Source organism: Coprinopsis cinerea, assembly GCF_000182895.1.
Source record: "Coprinopsis cinerea okayama7#130 chromosome 6 map unlocalized cont3.6, whole genome shotgun sequence".
NCBI classification, from domain to species: Eukaryota; Fungi; Basidiomycota; class Agaricomycetes; order Agaricales; family Psathyrellaceae; genus Coprinopsis; species Coprinopsis cinerea.
The window spans coordinates 866,486-881,649 of record NW_003307539.1 but is presented as its reverse complement, the minus strand read 5'-3'; the positions used below and the strand labels follow the sequence as shown (position 1 = coordinate 881,649).

General features: G+C 52.1%; 7 protein-coding genes across 7 annotated transcripts; 5 read left to right on the top strand and 2 right to left on the bottom strand.

Moving 5' to 3' along the window:
- Positions 1–56: 56 nt before the first annotated feature.
- Positions 57–836, top strand: CC1G_15565 (hypothetical protein; the record flags this gene model as incomplete). The annotated part of the gene is made up of 2 exons (XM_002910976.1): positions 57–254; positions 303–836. 2 exons carry the CDS (start codon positions 57–59, stop codon positions 834–836), a joined length of 732 nt encoding a protein of 243 aa, XP_002911022.1.
- A 279-nt stretch (positions 837–1,115) lies between these two features.
- Positions 1,116–1,586, top strand: CC1G_15564 (hypothetical protein; the record flags this gene model as incomplete). The annotated part of the gene is made up of 1 exon (XM_002910975.1): positions 1,116–1,586. The coding sequence occupies one exon, from the start codon at positions 1,116–1,118 to the stop codon at positions 1,584–1,586; it is 471 nt and encodes a 156-aa protein (XP_002911021.1).
- Positions 1,587–1,608: 22 nt separating this feature from the next.
- CC1G_12948 (hypothetical protein) lies at positions 1,609–3,706 on the bottom strand (the record flags this gene model as incomplete). The annotated part of the gene is made up of 7 exons (XM_001837773.2): positions 1,609–2,196; positions 2,249–2,407; positions 2,455–2,666; positions 2,723–2,945; positions 3,185–3,303; positions 3,361–3,447; positions 3,511–3,706. The coding sequence occupies 7 exons, from the start codon at positions 3,704–3,706 to the stop codon at positions 1,609–1,611; spliced, it is 1,584 nt and encodes a 527-aa protein (XP_001837825.2).
- A 169-nt stretch (positions 3,707–3,875) lies between these two features.
- On the bottom strand, positions 3,876–5,210 carry CC1G_12947 (hypothetical protein; the record flags this gene model as incomplete). Its single annotated transcript, XM_001837772.1, has 4 exons — positions 3,876–4,454; positions 4,506–4,682; positions 4,750–4,955; positions 5,003–5,210. The coding sequence occupies 4 exons, from the start codon at positions 5,208–5,210 to the stop codon at positions 3,876–3,878; spliced, it is 1,170 nt and encodes a 389-aa protein (XP_001837824.1).
- A 398-nt stretch (positions 5,211–5,608) lies between these two features.
- CC1G_12946 (hypothetical protein) lies at positions 5,609–6,854 on the top strand (the record flags this gene model as incomplete). Its single annotated transcript, XM_001837771.2, has 6 exons — positions 5,609–5,684; positions 5,734–5,951; positions 6,030–6,212; positions 6,268–6,640; positions 6,695–6,725; positions 6,779–6,854. The coding sequence occupies 6 exons, from the start codon at positions 5,609–5,611 to the stop codon at positions 6,852–6,854; spliced, it is 957 nt and encodes a 318-aa protein (XP_001837823.2).
- A 2,005-nt stretch (positions 6,855–8,859) lies between these two features.
- Positions 8,860–9,578, top strand: CC1G_15563 (hypothetical protein; the record flags this gene model as incomplete). Its single annotated transcript, XM_001837770.1, has 2 exons — positions 8,860–8,900; positions 8,954–9,578. 2 exons carry the CDS (start codon positions 8,860–8,862, stop codon positions 9,576–9,578), a joined length of 666 nt encoding a protein of 221 aa, XP_001837822.1.
- A 1,341-nt stretch (positions 9,579–10,919) lies between these two features.
- CC1G_15562 (hypothetical protein) lies at positions 10,920–11,775 on the top strand (the record flags this gene model as incomplete). Its single annotated transcript, XM_002910974.1, has 5 exons — positions 10,920–11,184; positions 11,239–11,291; positions 11,323–11,342; positions 11,541–11,670; positions 11,761–11,775. The coding sequence occupies 5 exons, from the start codon at positions 10,920–10,922 to the stop codon at positions 11,773–11,775; spliced, it is 483 nt and encodes a 160-aa protein (XP_002911020.1).
- Between the last annotated feature and the right edge of the window lie 3,389 nt (positions 11,776–15,164).

The following is a 15,164-nucleotide window of genomic DNA, read 5'->3' as shown; positions in this document are numbered from 1 at the left end:
TGCTCTGTAAATACGATTTATTCCTCCCGGATTAAAATGTTCACGAATCACCACCGATGTCCACCCCTTCCGAGAGTCCCAGTTTCCTTTCAGAGGCCGGCGCACTTATTGGCCTCAGTCTGGACGATCATCTATCACTTCTCAACTATCTCTCGTCCAGGCTACGGGCCTGTGGAGTAGCTTGGAATGAAAGATACCCTGCCTTGACTGTGGAGAAGCGGCGGGCGTTTATCAACCAATTTGCCGACGATCTGGTGAGTTCATCCGGTTTCCATCTTTCACCCTTGCTAAGTGCAGTGTAGCATTCAGCTATGATGCTCTTCAGCTCTTTAGCGCTGAGATTCAACCACCATGTCTCCCGCCCCAACGCCCTTACTAAACTGACGAAGGTTGCTTTGTCGCTCCATCTGACCGTTCCCTCCATTGTTGCCGAAGCTGTTTCGGTTGAACAGGAGGTTTCTGATCCTATCCTCCCGGATTACGTTGATGATTGGTGGAACCAAGATTCTCCCAAGACGTTGAGTCTTCCACAATTGGTCGCGGCTTGGCGCGCGCAGAAGGAACAACTTGATGCCGCCGTTCAGAAATCCACCTCGCTATCACTTGAAGCACTGAAAATCGATTTGTCCGGCAAACTCGACCAGCAGCTCGACCAGGCCAACGCCATCACGGAGAAGTCGCTCGCTCTTATTGATAACGACCTCAAGCTAGCCCAAGCGAGTCTGGACTCTATTCAGAGTGCCATTCAAGAAACAAAACAAGCCTATGAAAAGTTCGTGGGCCCTCGATCGATGCCGCACCGCGCCCAAGGGAAGGGTGAGATCGCCCAAATGTAGTAACTTATAAGCACGTGGCTATATACGTAGGCTATATATTTCTATATCCCAATCTTACTTTCGAAACCGCCTCCTCCCCAACCCTACACACGATGCGTGCACCCTGGATGAACACATGGGACTCAGCCAAATGGAAGTCTTTCCTTACTTTTCTTGGTCACAGGGTACATTTTTCTGGGCACGCGATAAGAAGGAGCCCACCCTCAACAATTTTGAAGGGTGGTACGTTCTGGGCAGCGTTTGAAGCTGAGATTGTGAGCATTCCATGTTCAATCGCCTATGCCTGCGCTGACCAGCCAGGTTATCGCGCTTGAGTGCTTCCAAGCATTCTTGGCGGTCACCCCAAACGTCCATCATGATCCAATCCCCGCCCTGGGCCACCTTTCGCAACTGGTGGATCTCGCCGTGCACGGGCACTTTTGCCCTGAGCGGATGTCCTCTTGGCAATGCGGTTGTGATCCGGATGCCAATCCTTGTGAAGAACGCAACAACGCCCTTGGCAGGCAATGGTGGCTCGAAGAAGAGCCAAGCCCACCAAAACTCGAGGAATTGCTCACGTCGTGGTGGTTCGAACACCACCCACCCGAGAAATTGGTCGAATGTGACATCGCAGACCTCGAGGCAGTCTTAGGGTTGTATCAGGAGTTGATCATAGTGATTGAGCGCTTGATTGGTGTAAATGAAACCCAGATAAGAACCCTTGAAAACAACTTGAATAGCATTTACATCGCATACAAAAGCCAAGGATGAATTTCGAAGTAACTACGATAACTTAGCTACTGATACCATGTGCTTGTACATCCGACTGGGAAAAGAAACGCTGCCATTTCGATAGAGTTGGAGGGTTGGGATTAAAGTGATGAGGACTCAAATCAAGGACCTTTTCGTACGAGCTGCAAATGATGTTTACCTGCTCTCCTCTGGAAGGGGCTATACCGAATTCCAGACATCCAAACACCCCCACCAAGATGGTTCCACCCTGCACCAAGAACCGATAGCCCAAACCTGGGCACTCAAGGCGTCCGTTGTGATTACCCAAGGTCCAGACCAGGTCGTACGCCCACCACGGACTTTGGATGTTGCGTTGAGGCACGGTTTCGCGGTTGATAATGAGGTCGAAGGTCGTGAAGGGTGATGTCCAGAATCCGATGACTCGACGAAGGTTGATGGGGTCAGAGACAGGAATGCGGCGCCCATGTAGCATTTCGAGTATTGACAGACCGGCGTCGAATAGCCAGGGCTGAGTGACAGCGATGATGCCTCCCAATACGACAAACGTCTCCATGGTGTCTTGAAGGAGCTGAAGGGTCGGGGGTGCGGAACTGCCCAAAAACTCTCGTGAGGCACCAGGGCGGTTGATCTGTGTGGCAACGTCAACGCCTATTCAACTCTGAACCCAGTGGAGCACCTACGGAAGGTGCGTACTTGAGCAAGGAGAGTGAAGTGACGCCACTGGCGAGCGCGAAGCTTGGGGATTCTTGGTAGCGGTTTAGACCTTCGTCTTCAGGAAGCTTTGCGAGACACGTTTGGGCGTGATCCGAGAACGCTTTGAGAGCACGCAGCATATTTTCCTGGATAGCGTAAGGGGGTTAAGCGAGAACAGGCGCCTGGTACTCACCTCACGCTGCCTCGACAAAATCCCCGGAAGGTACCACAGACCCACGTTTCCACTGGCATCCACGAAGAGCTGGGTGTCGGTGATCAGTGGTAGGAGGCCAGTGCTACAGCGCTTTCCTAGCGGCGCGTATCTGTGCTGAGTTTCCCGCCTGTGCGATTCGGAAGCGTTAACCTGGTCTCGAAAATAGTCGGAAAGGTTCCATTTGAGCACCACTGCCCGAAAATGCACGTTAGCTACGAGATTGGGAGACAATTGGAGATGTACTCACAAGGCATGCCATCCCAAGCCTTTTCTACAACGTTCACAATCTGTACACCTTCAGCTCGCAGACCCGGTGTGATATCCGTTGGGATCGGGACAACTTTGCTGTCGAACCGTCGTCTGAGAGTGTTTTGACAGTATCTCCCAAAGGCTTCGGTAAGGCGGGCGCCATCGGTAAGGTCGAACGAGGGAATTGGAGGCATGAGGAAGAGAGAGAAGAGCGAGGCCGACTCGCGGTAAGGGGTTTTGAGATCAGTCCGGAATGTGTCAGCCCTAAAGTTCCATCGTAAACAAAATATAAAGCCGAGCGCCTGTCAGTTGCCAAGTCCAAAGGGAAATCGGTAAAATGGTAAAGAATTTGAAACGACTCCATTTCAATACACAGAGTACAAGAGGTAGCCATGTAAATTACTTCAAAAATGGAACATTAACGCCACTAGAATCAGTTTTGCGATATAAAACTACTCACGTTTCCAGACAGGATTCCAGGCAAAAACCATTCGATAACAGTGCTCGAAGGGTCACCCTCACCTACGCCGTTGAGCGAAGTCCCTGGCATTTCTATAGAGGGAGAACCGACGGGATTAGCTAGGGAATATGTCTACAGTCAACACAAAGGCTTGGCGTTTTCAGCTACATACGCACCGTTCGGGCCTCTCGAAGGGTCACCACCGCCTGTAGTGTCGGGCAAAGTCCCTGACGTTTCGACAGAGGGAGAACCAATGGAGTTAGCTAGGGAATATGTATGTCTTCAGTCAACACAAAGGCTTGGCGTTCGTTCAGCTGCATACACACCCTTTGGTACTGCTTTCCACAGTATTAGAACAATTTGGACCGCAGCTTCTTGTAGATGTAGGTCGTCGGCGTCAACTTCCCGGAGGGCTTCATTGGGGTCCATCCCGTTCTTAAGAGCGTTCGTGGCAATTCGTATGTAGCTCGCCAGCCTCTGGGAAGCGTCTTTTGGTCGGATGTCCCCAGATTGTCCTTGCATGATGAAGTCAACCTTCAACGTGGGAATTCAGAGCTGGGCGCGGATAAAACAAGTTCTAGAAATCCAGTTGACGATGGAGACAGCCATTTGGACATGGGTTAGACTGAGAACGCCAAGACAAGGAATTCCTGCCGCAGACGATGTGTTGGTATTCAGGGACAGAGCTGAACTACGCTGGAGGATCTACAAGTAGCTGGAAATAAAAGTTTTGTAGTTGATGAATTGTGGGGGCTTTGGCGTTGCGATAGTGGGAAGCTCTCTCAAGCATAGAGCTTCGGAAATACGACACAATACAGAACCGGTCTCCCTCGACGGGTGCGACTCCATGGTGTATGAGGTTGCCAAGACCAACCATGACGGTTCCAGGGTCGTAGAGGAAACGTCGACCCAGCGTTGGACTTTCAAATCGTCCATTCTGATATCGACCTCCCGTATATACCAGATCATAGCACCACTGGGGACTCGACAAATCACGATGAATAAGGGTCTCGCGATTGCAGATGACTGAAAAAGCCGTGAAAGGATTTGACCAGAAGCCAAGGATCCCGTCAAGTACTTTGCTGTTGTTGACGGAAATGCATTTCGTGTGGAGGTTTTCTAAGACCTCCATTCCAGCGTCGAAAAGCCAAGGCTGTGTGACTGCCAGAACAGCGCCAAGAACCGCAAAACTCTCGGTCATATCCTTGATGAATTGATGGTTTTTTGGGTCCTTCAGCGTCGCCGAAGGTGCAGGAAAGTCTTCAGCACCCTGCCTGAAGTGTTAGAGACGGAAATCGATGGTGGAAGAGGACCCACCCACCGCATGGCCACGCTGGAACCAGCAAACAGAAAAAGTAGCAACGCCAGCTTTCAGTCCGTCCACCACGGCGCCAGAGCCAAAACGATCAGGATGATCGCGCCAATTGCCTTGCGATGTGGTCTGGATCGGGGTACAAGGCATATGGCTGAGTCGCTGTACTGAGTGGTAGATCGTACGCTGGAAAGTAAGGGTAGATTCAAGTTAGATTAGCACATAAGTATGAATCGCCGTGGCCACTATGCACCTGTCTCGACTCCGAAATGCAACCGGGGAGATACCACCATCCAATAACTCCCGCGTGATCGATGATACAGTGGGGCTGAGTACGGTATGGCTCCCCTTTGGGAGCAGGGAACCTAGCAGCCAGGGAGGCTAACCGAGGATCGGCCCCGGAAAGTTGGGCTTGGACAAGATGAGGCGCGTAATCATCGAATTTCCAGTCTAGCCGTACTATCTTCCGAGTTAGAACAGACTTTTCATCGGAGCAGGAAGCAAACCTGGGTTTGAGTGTGCTTCATCGACAACACGAACCAGCTGGAGACCTTCCATCCTGAGGCTGAGGTCCAGCCCGTCAGCAACCGGCAGAGAAGGAAAGCCTTTCCAGCTGCTGTCTATCTCCCTCTTCATGAGTTGCTGGCAGTATCGGGCCATCTTGAACGAAAGCTGTGCCGCGGCACTCAAGTCGAACTCTGGTAAGGTGGGCATGTGGTTGTGGTTGAACAGGATACAGGGGCAGACAAGGACACTGGACGGCACAGCTTGAACGAAATGAAAATGCATTCAAAGTCCGGTCGCGAAGGCTTGGCAAAGCCCTCGCACACACCGAATGGCACATACTAGTGGGTTGTACACCACATCTGGCAACTTGAATTTAGTCCCGTGTTCGAGCCTTGGCACATACCGGTGTTAGGCTTGTTCTGAGATTGGACATATGTGTGGTTTGCCCAAGTTACGAGGGTGTGGGCACGTGGCCCAGCCCGGGCGCTAAATTCTGGCCAAGAGCGGATTTACACGGAGTTTCCACTTGACGCTTGACCAACAACAACCCACTGATCCTCAACGACGAAGCTCGAGGCGGACGAAAACCATCCTCCAGATCAACAATGGCGTCTCAAACATTCAACCCCCAGAATCCAGCGTTGGAGAGACGTGTAGAGTTCCTGCAGAAAATGAAGCGAAGTAGGTCTTGGTTGCTTTACTGCGATTGTGGAGGTGTTGACGCAGGCAGTCCTTGAATTCCTGGACTGTGAGACAGCCAGATTCGACTTCCACGTTGCCGATATTCGACCACACCTGGCATACATTGGAGACTATGCGGAGGACATAACGGGCGACAACCAAGCCGAAGTGATTCAAGCAGTGTCGGAATCAATGGAAGCAGTGCTGAATATGCAGGTGTTGTTGGAGGAGATGACTCGGGCAGTTCGCGAAGCTCGAGTATTCGTGGTATCCCAATTAGCAAAAGAGAGATGAGGGTGGCTTGGCGCGAATGTAGTACATATTTATACCAGACCATTTCTCAAGAATTTCTCCCTCTCTCCCTCTCTCTCACTCCTCTACCCACGGCTGCTGACCGTTAACAACATGGCACCTAACGACTGGGATGGGTCGCTCGAAGTTGGCTTTGAGAGAGTGTTCAGGGCTCTCTCTGACGCATACGGGGATCGTGAGCGGTTTGAACGATGGCTTTTCAAGAATGTTGATATGGTGCGTACAGGCCACTCGGGGGTGGACGTATAGCACTAATCGTATGCAACACAAGTCGTGTGACACGCAGGAGTGCATTCGCAGCCCCGGCGCCTGTGTATTGGCACCAAACGACTTTTCGTGCGGAAGGTGCTTAGTTGCCGGTCGCCATTGCCCTTGGCTGGACGCGTTCGACATCGCCATGGTTCAGAAGGAACTGAAACTCGGTTACGGACAAGCTTATGTCTTCTACTACCAACACTTCGCCAAAAGTCGTCTTTACCAAAACCTTCGACCTCCCAAGGAACCTGTCGAACGCAGCGAGCATGTACCCAATGTACCCACCCCAGTACAATGGGAAGCACGCCTCTCTTCGACCAGGACGGAGATTAGGCTCGCTCAGGCTGAGTTGGGCAGACGCCAGGAGAAGATAGAGCAACTTGAGGACGGTGAGGTTACCACTCCCGGGGATTGACTCGCTTGATTGCTAATTTCTTCAACAGATCTCGCCGATGTGCGCGACTCCCTAGCGGAGTGCCACGCCGAGTTGACACAAGTTCGTTTACAACTTGAGAATGCCTTGGCAGAACGTCGGCAAGCTCGGGGAGTGGGGGAACATCTTCGTCGTTCAGGAAGACAGTCGAGGCCTTCGGAGAGACTTAGGACTACTGGCAGTACATAGAATGTGGTGGAGTAGATAGGACTGTAGGAGACTAACTTGAATGCGCAAATTCCGTCGACCCCATGAATGCCATGAATGTTCGTAGCAATGGCTAAATTAAGGTAGAGGCGCTGGTAATACCAGTGCTGGACTTGAGAGGGCGTGGCCAGAGCTGAGGCAATATAAGACATGGCGGCACGCAGACGCTGGGGATAAAGTAAGAAAAAAAGAAAAAACAAAGAACTACGCAAGGCACCTTGGTGTACGAACGGGTGTTCGTACACCAAGGTTCTTGAGTAGTTTGCGCAGAAGAGGGATTCGAACCCCCGCCGCTCTGACAGAAATCAGTGTTTGTCTCCACTAGACTACTACGCCTTAAATAATTGCTATGGTGGAGGGGTCACAACCCTTTGGTCCGCGACCGGCGTGGAATTAAGGTAGTCGAGTAAGTCATCGTTTCGTAGAACAGAGACATGGGCACAGTAAGTACTTACAGGTTAAGTGAATAACAATGGCCCATACCTGACTGCATTTCGTCTTTGGGCACTCCCTGAGGACTTGGCGCTCGACGGGCGCTTAAGGAGTGGACCCGTGCCAAGACGGAGTGGACCTGTGCCAAGACGACCAGTTAGTTGTATATGCGTATTGAGGTTCCAATACACGTGCATCCTGGCAACGATTTCTTTGAGTGACACTTGGGTCAACACAGAGTAGTTGTTTTTCGAGATTGTGGGCTATGGGGCAGGAGCAATGAGTGGAATGGCTTGGGTGGATGCCAAGAAAGGCTTGCGCCCATCATTCACAGCCACATCGTTCACGGCATGGATAGCGCTCAGGTACATCGTTCTCCACGCCACCATCTTCTTTTTACACCTGCGTGCACCACTGTGTCCTGCTAGACTGATGTTGAGCACGTCCCTCTGGTAAGTGGCACTTTGTCGTTTCCGTCCCACAGGTGCGTACTCCACTGTCCAATGTGGATTGGTTTTGTTGCTCAACCCCGCTGAGAGGGTGCAACAGGTCCTTGTTGCATCACACCGTCAGGTCCATCGTGGTCCACGGTGACGTATCCCCACCATGCGTGAGTTGCCCACTATGTACTGCAGAGACTGAAGTGGATCAGGAGCGGACTTGAATCTCCACTTGTCATTGAACTTTTTCTTTCAAAGCGCCGGGAAGGCCGTTCGACTTGTGAGCGCAATCTATGACTTGATCTTGAAGCGACTATCGCCTAGGAGTTCGATGGATTCGGTCAGCCGCATCTCTCGTAAGTTAAAAAGGCGCCCGTCACATTTCCGTTCCATCGGTGCACTCACCAACAGCGCTTTTAATCCTCAGATTCCGAGCCCGTCAGCGATCTTGTCAGTCATCATCATCATCGTTTTGGTATCATGGGCCCGGAAACACTTAAAGCTACCTCGTGGCTTTGACTCCACCTCCATTTGGCATTTGCGTCAAACAGCAGACCGTCCAGATGGTCCCGCCCAGCACCTGCTGGCCCCCAAGTTTTTCCAGAGGTCAGATATAGGTACCCTATAACCCCGAAGGGGAGTGATCTAATCTCTTGGGCAAAGAGGCTCATCTCAGCCCTCAAAGGAAAACGTCATGTCGCCTTTGATTTCGACTTTTTTGATGCCTTAAAGAGCCTGGTGTTACTTAGGCACTTGTTCGCTGCGCCTCCCGAGCATCTTGCCGAGAAGTTGGGCTATAAAGTACGTGTCCTTCCGTGCTTTTCCCTCGCTATCGTTCCGGTCCTCCTTCCCTCCCCCTTCCGCTTCCTTGTCCGTCGTCACCTCAAGACTTGCACGATACAATCCATTTTTGGCCATTTGTATGATTTTGGACGGTCGATTACTGATAATATCTCGATTTTTCTACCTCTCGTCATAGGCTTCCCGAGGCCAAACTCGTGCAAGACCACGTCTTATCGACGCCGATCGATCTCTGGTATATATACCGTCCAAAATCTGATTGCCCACCACTCCCCCGTCCGAGTTTTTCCCCGACATGACGCGACCTTCCTACCTGGCGAAGGCTGAGCCTTATGAGTGAGTTTGTCGGTCCTGTCTCAGTGGAAGTGCTTCTAATACGGAATGTTCAGTGCTCTATGTCAACACTTTAACGTTATCCCACCCCAGGCAATCGAAGAGTCCATCCCGGAAACATATGAACTGAGAGTGACACAGGCAACTCATTTACCCACCCACGTCCTAGCCGCCACTCTCGCAGATCCCTCATCATCGCCAAAACCTCCCCTATTCCTTCCCATTGACGCCAATCTATTCGCAAAAGGTTTTACGGTGGACACAGTAACCATTCCATCCAATTCGCCCTCCGCGACACCTAGTACTTCACCTGGTGGATCCCTTGTCATCACACTACCCGTCATCCCCATCTCTGTACTCCACCTCCCTTCATTGCCGCTACTCCTACTCTATGGAATGGGTTTGGAGACCCAGCACAACGCCCTCGCCTGGCGTCTTCTCCCCTCCCAAGTCATCGAGGAATTCCCGAACGCCGCTACCATGGCCCAAATCCTCTCCCGAGCGCGTCCAGAACAGTTCGACCGAATCTTCCTGTTCAACCAAGGCCTCTGGCGTAACATCCTGTCACTTGGTGTGCAGGACAGCAAGGTCATCGAGCTCGTGCAGACAGCTTGGAACGTAACGGCCGAGGCTAGGAAGATACGGCAGAGGTCCGTGTCGGGCATTACTGGTCGGATATAACACGATGGGAGGGAAATGGGAGTTCTCGACTGCTCGGCGGCGGATGGGTTTCAACCCCGTCGAGGCCATTGGCCCCGCACACCCTCTTCTTTGACTCTATGGGCCCGGATTTCTGGCCCTGTTAGGGGACTGGGGAGCAAGCAACACGGGGTGTTGTAGGCGACCACGCTACCTGCCTTTATTCAATGCGACCCATCCCTTGTACTCCCTTTCCACAAGCCGTCCTTCCTCTTTCCAACCCGCCTTTCCCACTTGAACCCCGTAAGCGCACATCTCTAATCTTTGATTTACGTATAATCGTTACACAACCATCCCCCTAATTCCTCTACAGAGGCGCGTCCTGCTGCCCCTTCCCATGGCACATGCTTCCAACTTACGATTTCTCACGTCCCACTCGTCCCAGGTTTCGCCTTTTCGGATTTCGTCCGTGTTGTGTTTTGTCTTCTTCCGTTGTCTTCCTCCGTTGTCTTCGATTTGATTCCCCACACCCGACTGCCTATCATTGTTCTTGCTTCGGATTCCTGGGCCACCTCGTTGAACTGGTGCTACTCAATAATTTATCGTAATTTACCATACGTTATCGATACATACTCCCCCCATTCCGTTGTATTCCTTCGCTGTAGCTTTTGAGACCACCACCACCACCCTAGCCTCTGTTGTATAGTTTTCGACTTCGTCCGCCCGCCGTTGTCCTTGTGAACCATTTTTGTTGCTATCGCACACATACATACCAAGTACACTGCTTCTTGCTATCCTCCCTACTAGCTTTCTACATGCATTGCTACTATACAGCCCTCTACAGCACTTGAAATGAAGTAATTTGAGCCCGGAGCATCCACGAAACCTACGCGAGGAAGAGGTTCTTTAGGCGCTGGTCTGCATTTTCGCCCATACTCAGTCCCAAATTCCAGGGAACGAGGCCAGTAATACTACTGTATTGATTGTCGTTTTACAGCCACTGTCACTGTCATTCAATGTCAACGAACGGCGTCCAGACTTGTCAAGCATCGTGCCAACGATTTGTTTCCGCGTTCACAGCATCCGCTCCAACATCTCCCTATTTTCGACGTACAAATCAAACCCTAGTTGACAGCAAACCTAACGGTAGTGTTGTTGCGAGGTGGAGGTCCCTCAAGGTGGAGTTACCTTGAGGTCCCGTATTTGTGATGGTGGCGTTCTCAAGGTCCCTTGAGGTGGCCTTGATGTGTTTTCCCATCCCTGTAACGGAATCTCCGGGACGGTGATGTGGCAGCGAGTGCGAGCGCTTGTCGATGCAGAGTGCATTAAACTTGCTATACTTCACTTGCTATTCTCATTTTACTACCTTATGACTTCAAGGATATGCAAGAGTGCTGTGCTTCCCGACCTCTAATACCGAATTCCCAATTCAACGTGAACAGGTGCTTGGGGCAGCTCGAGACCTTGGGATATGGCCAAACTGCGGAATACCCTTCATTTCATACTAATGACCTTCTGGATAAGCATGTACCCAATGTACCCACCCCAGTACAATGGGAAGCACGCCTCTCTTCGACCAGGACGGAGATTAGGCTCGCTCAGGCTGAGTTGGGCAGACGCCAGGAGAAGATAGAGCAACTTGAGGACGGTGAGGTTACCACTCCCGGGGATTGACTCGCTTGATTGCTAATTTCTTCAACAGATCTCGCCGATGTGCGCGACTCCCTAGCGGAGTGCCACGCCGAGTTGACACAAGTTCGTTTACAACTTGAGAATGCCTTGGCAGAACGTCGGCAAGCTCGGGGAGTGGGGGAACATCTTCGTCGTTCAGGAAGACAGTCGAGGCCTTCGGAGAGACTTAGGACTACTGGCAGTACATAGAATGTGGTGGAGTAGATAGGACTGTAGGAGACTAACTTGAATGCGCAAATTCCGTCGACCCCATGAATGCCATGAATGTTCGTAGCAATGGCTAAATTAAGGTAGAGGCGCTGGTAATACCAGTGCTGGACTTGAGAGGGCGTGGCCAGAGCTGAGGCAATATAAGACATGGCGGCACGCAGACGCTGGGGATAAAGTAAGAAAAAAAGAAAAAACAAAGAACTACGCAAGGCACCTTGGTGTACGAACGGGTGTTCGTACACCAAGGTTCTTGAGTAGTTTGCGCAGAAGAGGGATTCGAACCCCCGCCGCTCTGACAGAAATCAGTGTTTGTCTCCACTAGACTACTACGCCTTAAATAATTGCTATGGTGGAGGGGTCACAACCCTTTGGTCCGCGACCGGCGTGGAATTAAGGTAGTCGAGTAAGTCATCGTTTCGTAGAACAGAGACATGGGCACAGTAAGTACTTACAGGTTAAGTGAATAACAATGGCCCATACCTGACTGCATTTCGTCTTTGGGCACTCCCTGAGGACTTGGCGCTCGACGGGCGCTTAAGGAGTGGACCCGTGCCAAGACGGAGTGGACCTGTGCCAAGACGACCAGTTAGTTGTATATGCGTATTGAGGTTCCAATACACGTGCATCCTGGCAACGATTTCTTTGAGTGACACTTGGGTCAACACAGAGTAGTTGTTTTTCGAGATTGTGGGCTATGGGGCAGGAGCAATGAGTGGAATGGCTTGGGTGGATGCCAAGAAAGGCTTGCGCCCATCATTCACAGCCACATCGTTCACGGCATGGATAGCGCTCAGGTACATCGTTCTCCACGCCACCATCTTCTTTTTACACCTGCGTGCACCACTGTGTCCTGCTAGACTGATGTTGAGCACGTCCCTCTGGTAAGTGGCACTTTGTCGTTTCCGTCCCACAGGTGCGTACTCCACTGTCCAATGTGGATTGGTTTTGTTGCTCAACCCCGCTGAGAGGGTGCAACAGGTCCTTGTTGCATCACACCGTCAGGTCCATCGTGGTCCACGGTGACGTATCCCCACCATGCGTGAGTTGCCCACTATGTACTGCAGAGACTGAAGTGGAGACTCACCGTCCGGTACAGCGTCGTCCATGGAGCTGAGCCCCTTGGAATAGGTGAGTGTACCACTGTGTACTGCGTCAGGCTCAAGTCGCATGAACCAGAGTGGTGCCAGGGACGGAGTGGTGGATGCTGGGCTTGACCCTCAGGTGCATCGCCGCGCACGGCGCCATGGCCATTTCAAAGGTACGTAGGTCACTGTGTCCTGTGAATGTGAGGCTGTGGCTTACCTTCCGGTGCACCGTCTTCCACGGGTCTATTCCTGGGTTGGGAGATGGAATGACGGCGCCATGGCCATTTCAAAGGTACGTAGGTCACTGTGTCCTGTCATTGTGAGGCTGTGGCTTACCTTCCGGTGCACCGTCTTCCACGGGTCTATTCCTGGGTTGGGAGATGGAATGCTCTTTCCCTATAGGTTTGGATGGGGTGCTCGATATTGGGCTTGACGCCCAGGTGCACAGGCGTCCACGGCGCCATGGCCATTTCAAAGGTACGTAGGTCACTGTGTCCTGTCATTGTGAGGCTGTGGCTTACCTTCCGGTGCACCGTCTTCCACGGGTCTATTCCTGGGTTGGGAGATGGGATGTTCTTTCCCTATAGGTTTGGATGGGGTAGTGGATGCTGGGCTTGACGCTCAGGTGCACAGGCGTCCACGGCGCCACGGCCATCTCAAAGGTGCGTGGTTCACTGTGTACTGTGAGTGTCAGCATCTGGCTTACCCTCCGGTGCGCTGTCGTCCACGGACCTTCATTCAGCACATAGGTGAGGGGATCCCACCATATTCGAGGGGTTGGACTTGAGGCTGACGCTCAGGTGCATAGGCGTCCACGGCGCCACGGCCATCTCAAAGGTGGGTAGGTCACTGCGTGCTGTGAGTGTCAGCATCTGGCTTACCTTCCGGTGCGCTGTCGTCCACGGGCGTTCATTCAGCACATAGGTGAGGGGTTCCCACCATATTCGAGGGGTTGGACTTGAGGCTGACGCTCAGGTGCATAGGCGTCCACGGCGCCACGGCCATCTCAAAGGTGGGTAGGTCACTGCGTGCTGTGAGTGTCAGCATCTGGCTTACCCTCCGGTGCGCTGTCGTCCACGGGCCTTCATTCAGTACATAGGCGAGGGGATCCCACCATATTTGAGGGGTTGGACTTGAGGCTGACGCTCAGGTGCATAGGCGTCCACGGCGCCACGGCCATCTCAAAGGTGGGTAGGTCACTGCGTGCTGTGAGTGTCAGCATCTGGCTTACCCTCCGGTGCGCTGTCGTCCACGGGCCTTCATTCAGTACATAGGCGAGGGGATCCCACCATATTTGAGGGGTTGGACTTGAGGCTGACGCTCAGGTTCATAGGCATTCACGGTGCCATGGACATCTCACATGCGGGTTCCCCACTGTGAACTGGAAAATCCCGGTCCAGACCGTCTATCTGTACATAGCTCTCCACGTGGATATCCCGTCCCAGAAGTAAGCATCTGGTGCTGCCGCCAAGTTGGTATATACATGATGGGCATGTACGTACAATACCATTAGTATCATACTAGTCGGACCAACATCTATGCCCCTGCACTGCCAGAGTAGATGCAATGTGGTCCACTGTATGTATAGTTTCAAGCTCCTTGCTCCACTGCGTGTTCCACGGCATATATGCATGGCAATCGTATAGTGTTCTACTATACATTGGTGCTGACTAGGCTGCCACCTAGCGCTGAAGCAATAGCGACATTCGACTCAAGCACCCTCTCGAGGATCATCTGGACGAATGCTGTGTCGACAGGGGGATGAGATGAGACGGACTCCCGGAAATCGACTCGTACTTACAGTTTTTACAGCGTCCTGATGCTCATGCCATAATCCCGGGTACATCATATCTGTTTCGCAAGTCTGCCCCAAACGCTCTCGGTTTCGAACTTGGACGAGTGAAATTGGTGAGTTCAAGAGCGGGAAGAGAAGTACGCGCTGCTGTTCAGACTGTCTCACATCCACCGATTGAGGATATGGGGTGTTAAACAGGTAGTATGGGAGGCTAGGGGTTTGCTAATGCCAGCAATAGATGGCGTACGTAGCGAGAAGTTGAGTACGGGCATTCCGGTGTGCCGGAGGGTCGGTAACTGCTTGACCCTCCTTCCGGTAGTTTCCAAGAAGTAGGACAGTGTGTGTACTAGCGAATATAGCGACTGCGTCAGAGCTTTCCGTTGAATTCCTGTCGCTCAGTCGTTCGGAAATGTGCTGACGTCGAGGTAGAGGTGCTGAGTCGTAGCAAGAACGCTCTGCTTCGCATTCAATGACGCATCGAAGTTGACGGCGAGGGTTCCAGGAAGGAGATGATTCGACGACGATAGCCTAGGGAGGGATGTCATTGTTTGGATAGTCGTTACCGTCGGTTCTACGGAGAAAGGGGAGGTTATCTGGAGGGGCCACCAGGGACATTCAACTACAGTTGATGTGATTCAAAGATAGCCTTGAGGTTTGTCCACCCAGCCCGCCCAAGAAGTCCCAACGATAACCGCCGGTAAATGTCAGGGAATCTGTGTCTAGTCTGTGAAGGCGCTGCCTATGACCGGTTTAGCTTTGGATCCCAGAACCATTCGAAAATGTTGCGCGCTGCACCAGAATCCTACGGCCGGCGCTTAAAGGAACGTCGAGAGTCCGAGAGCCTGG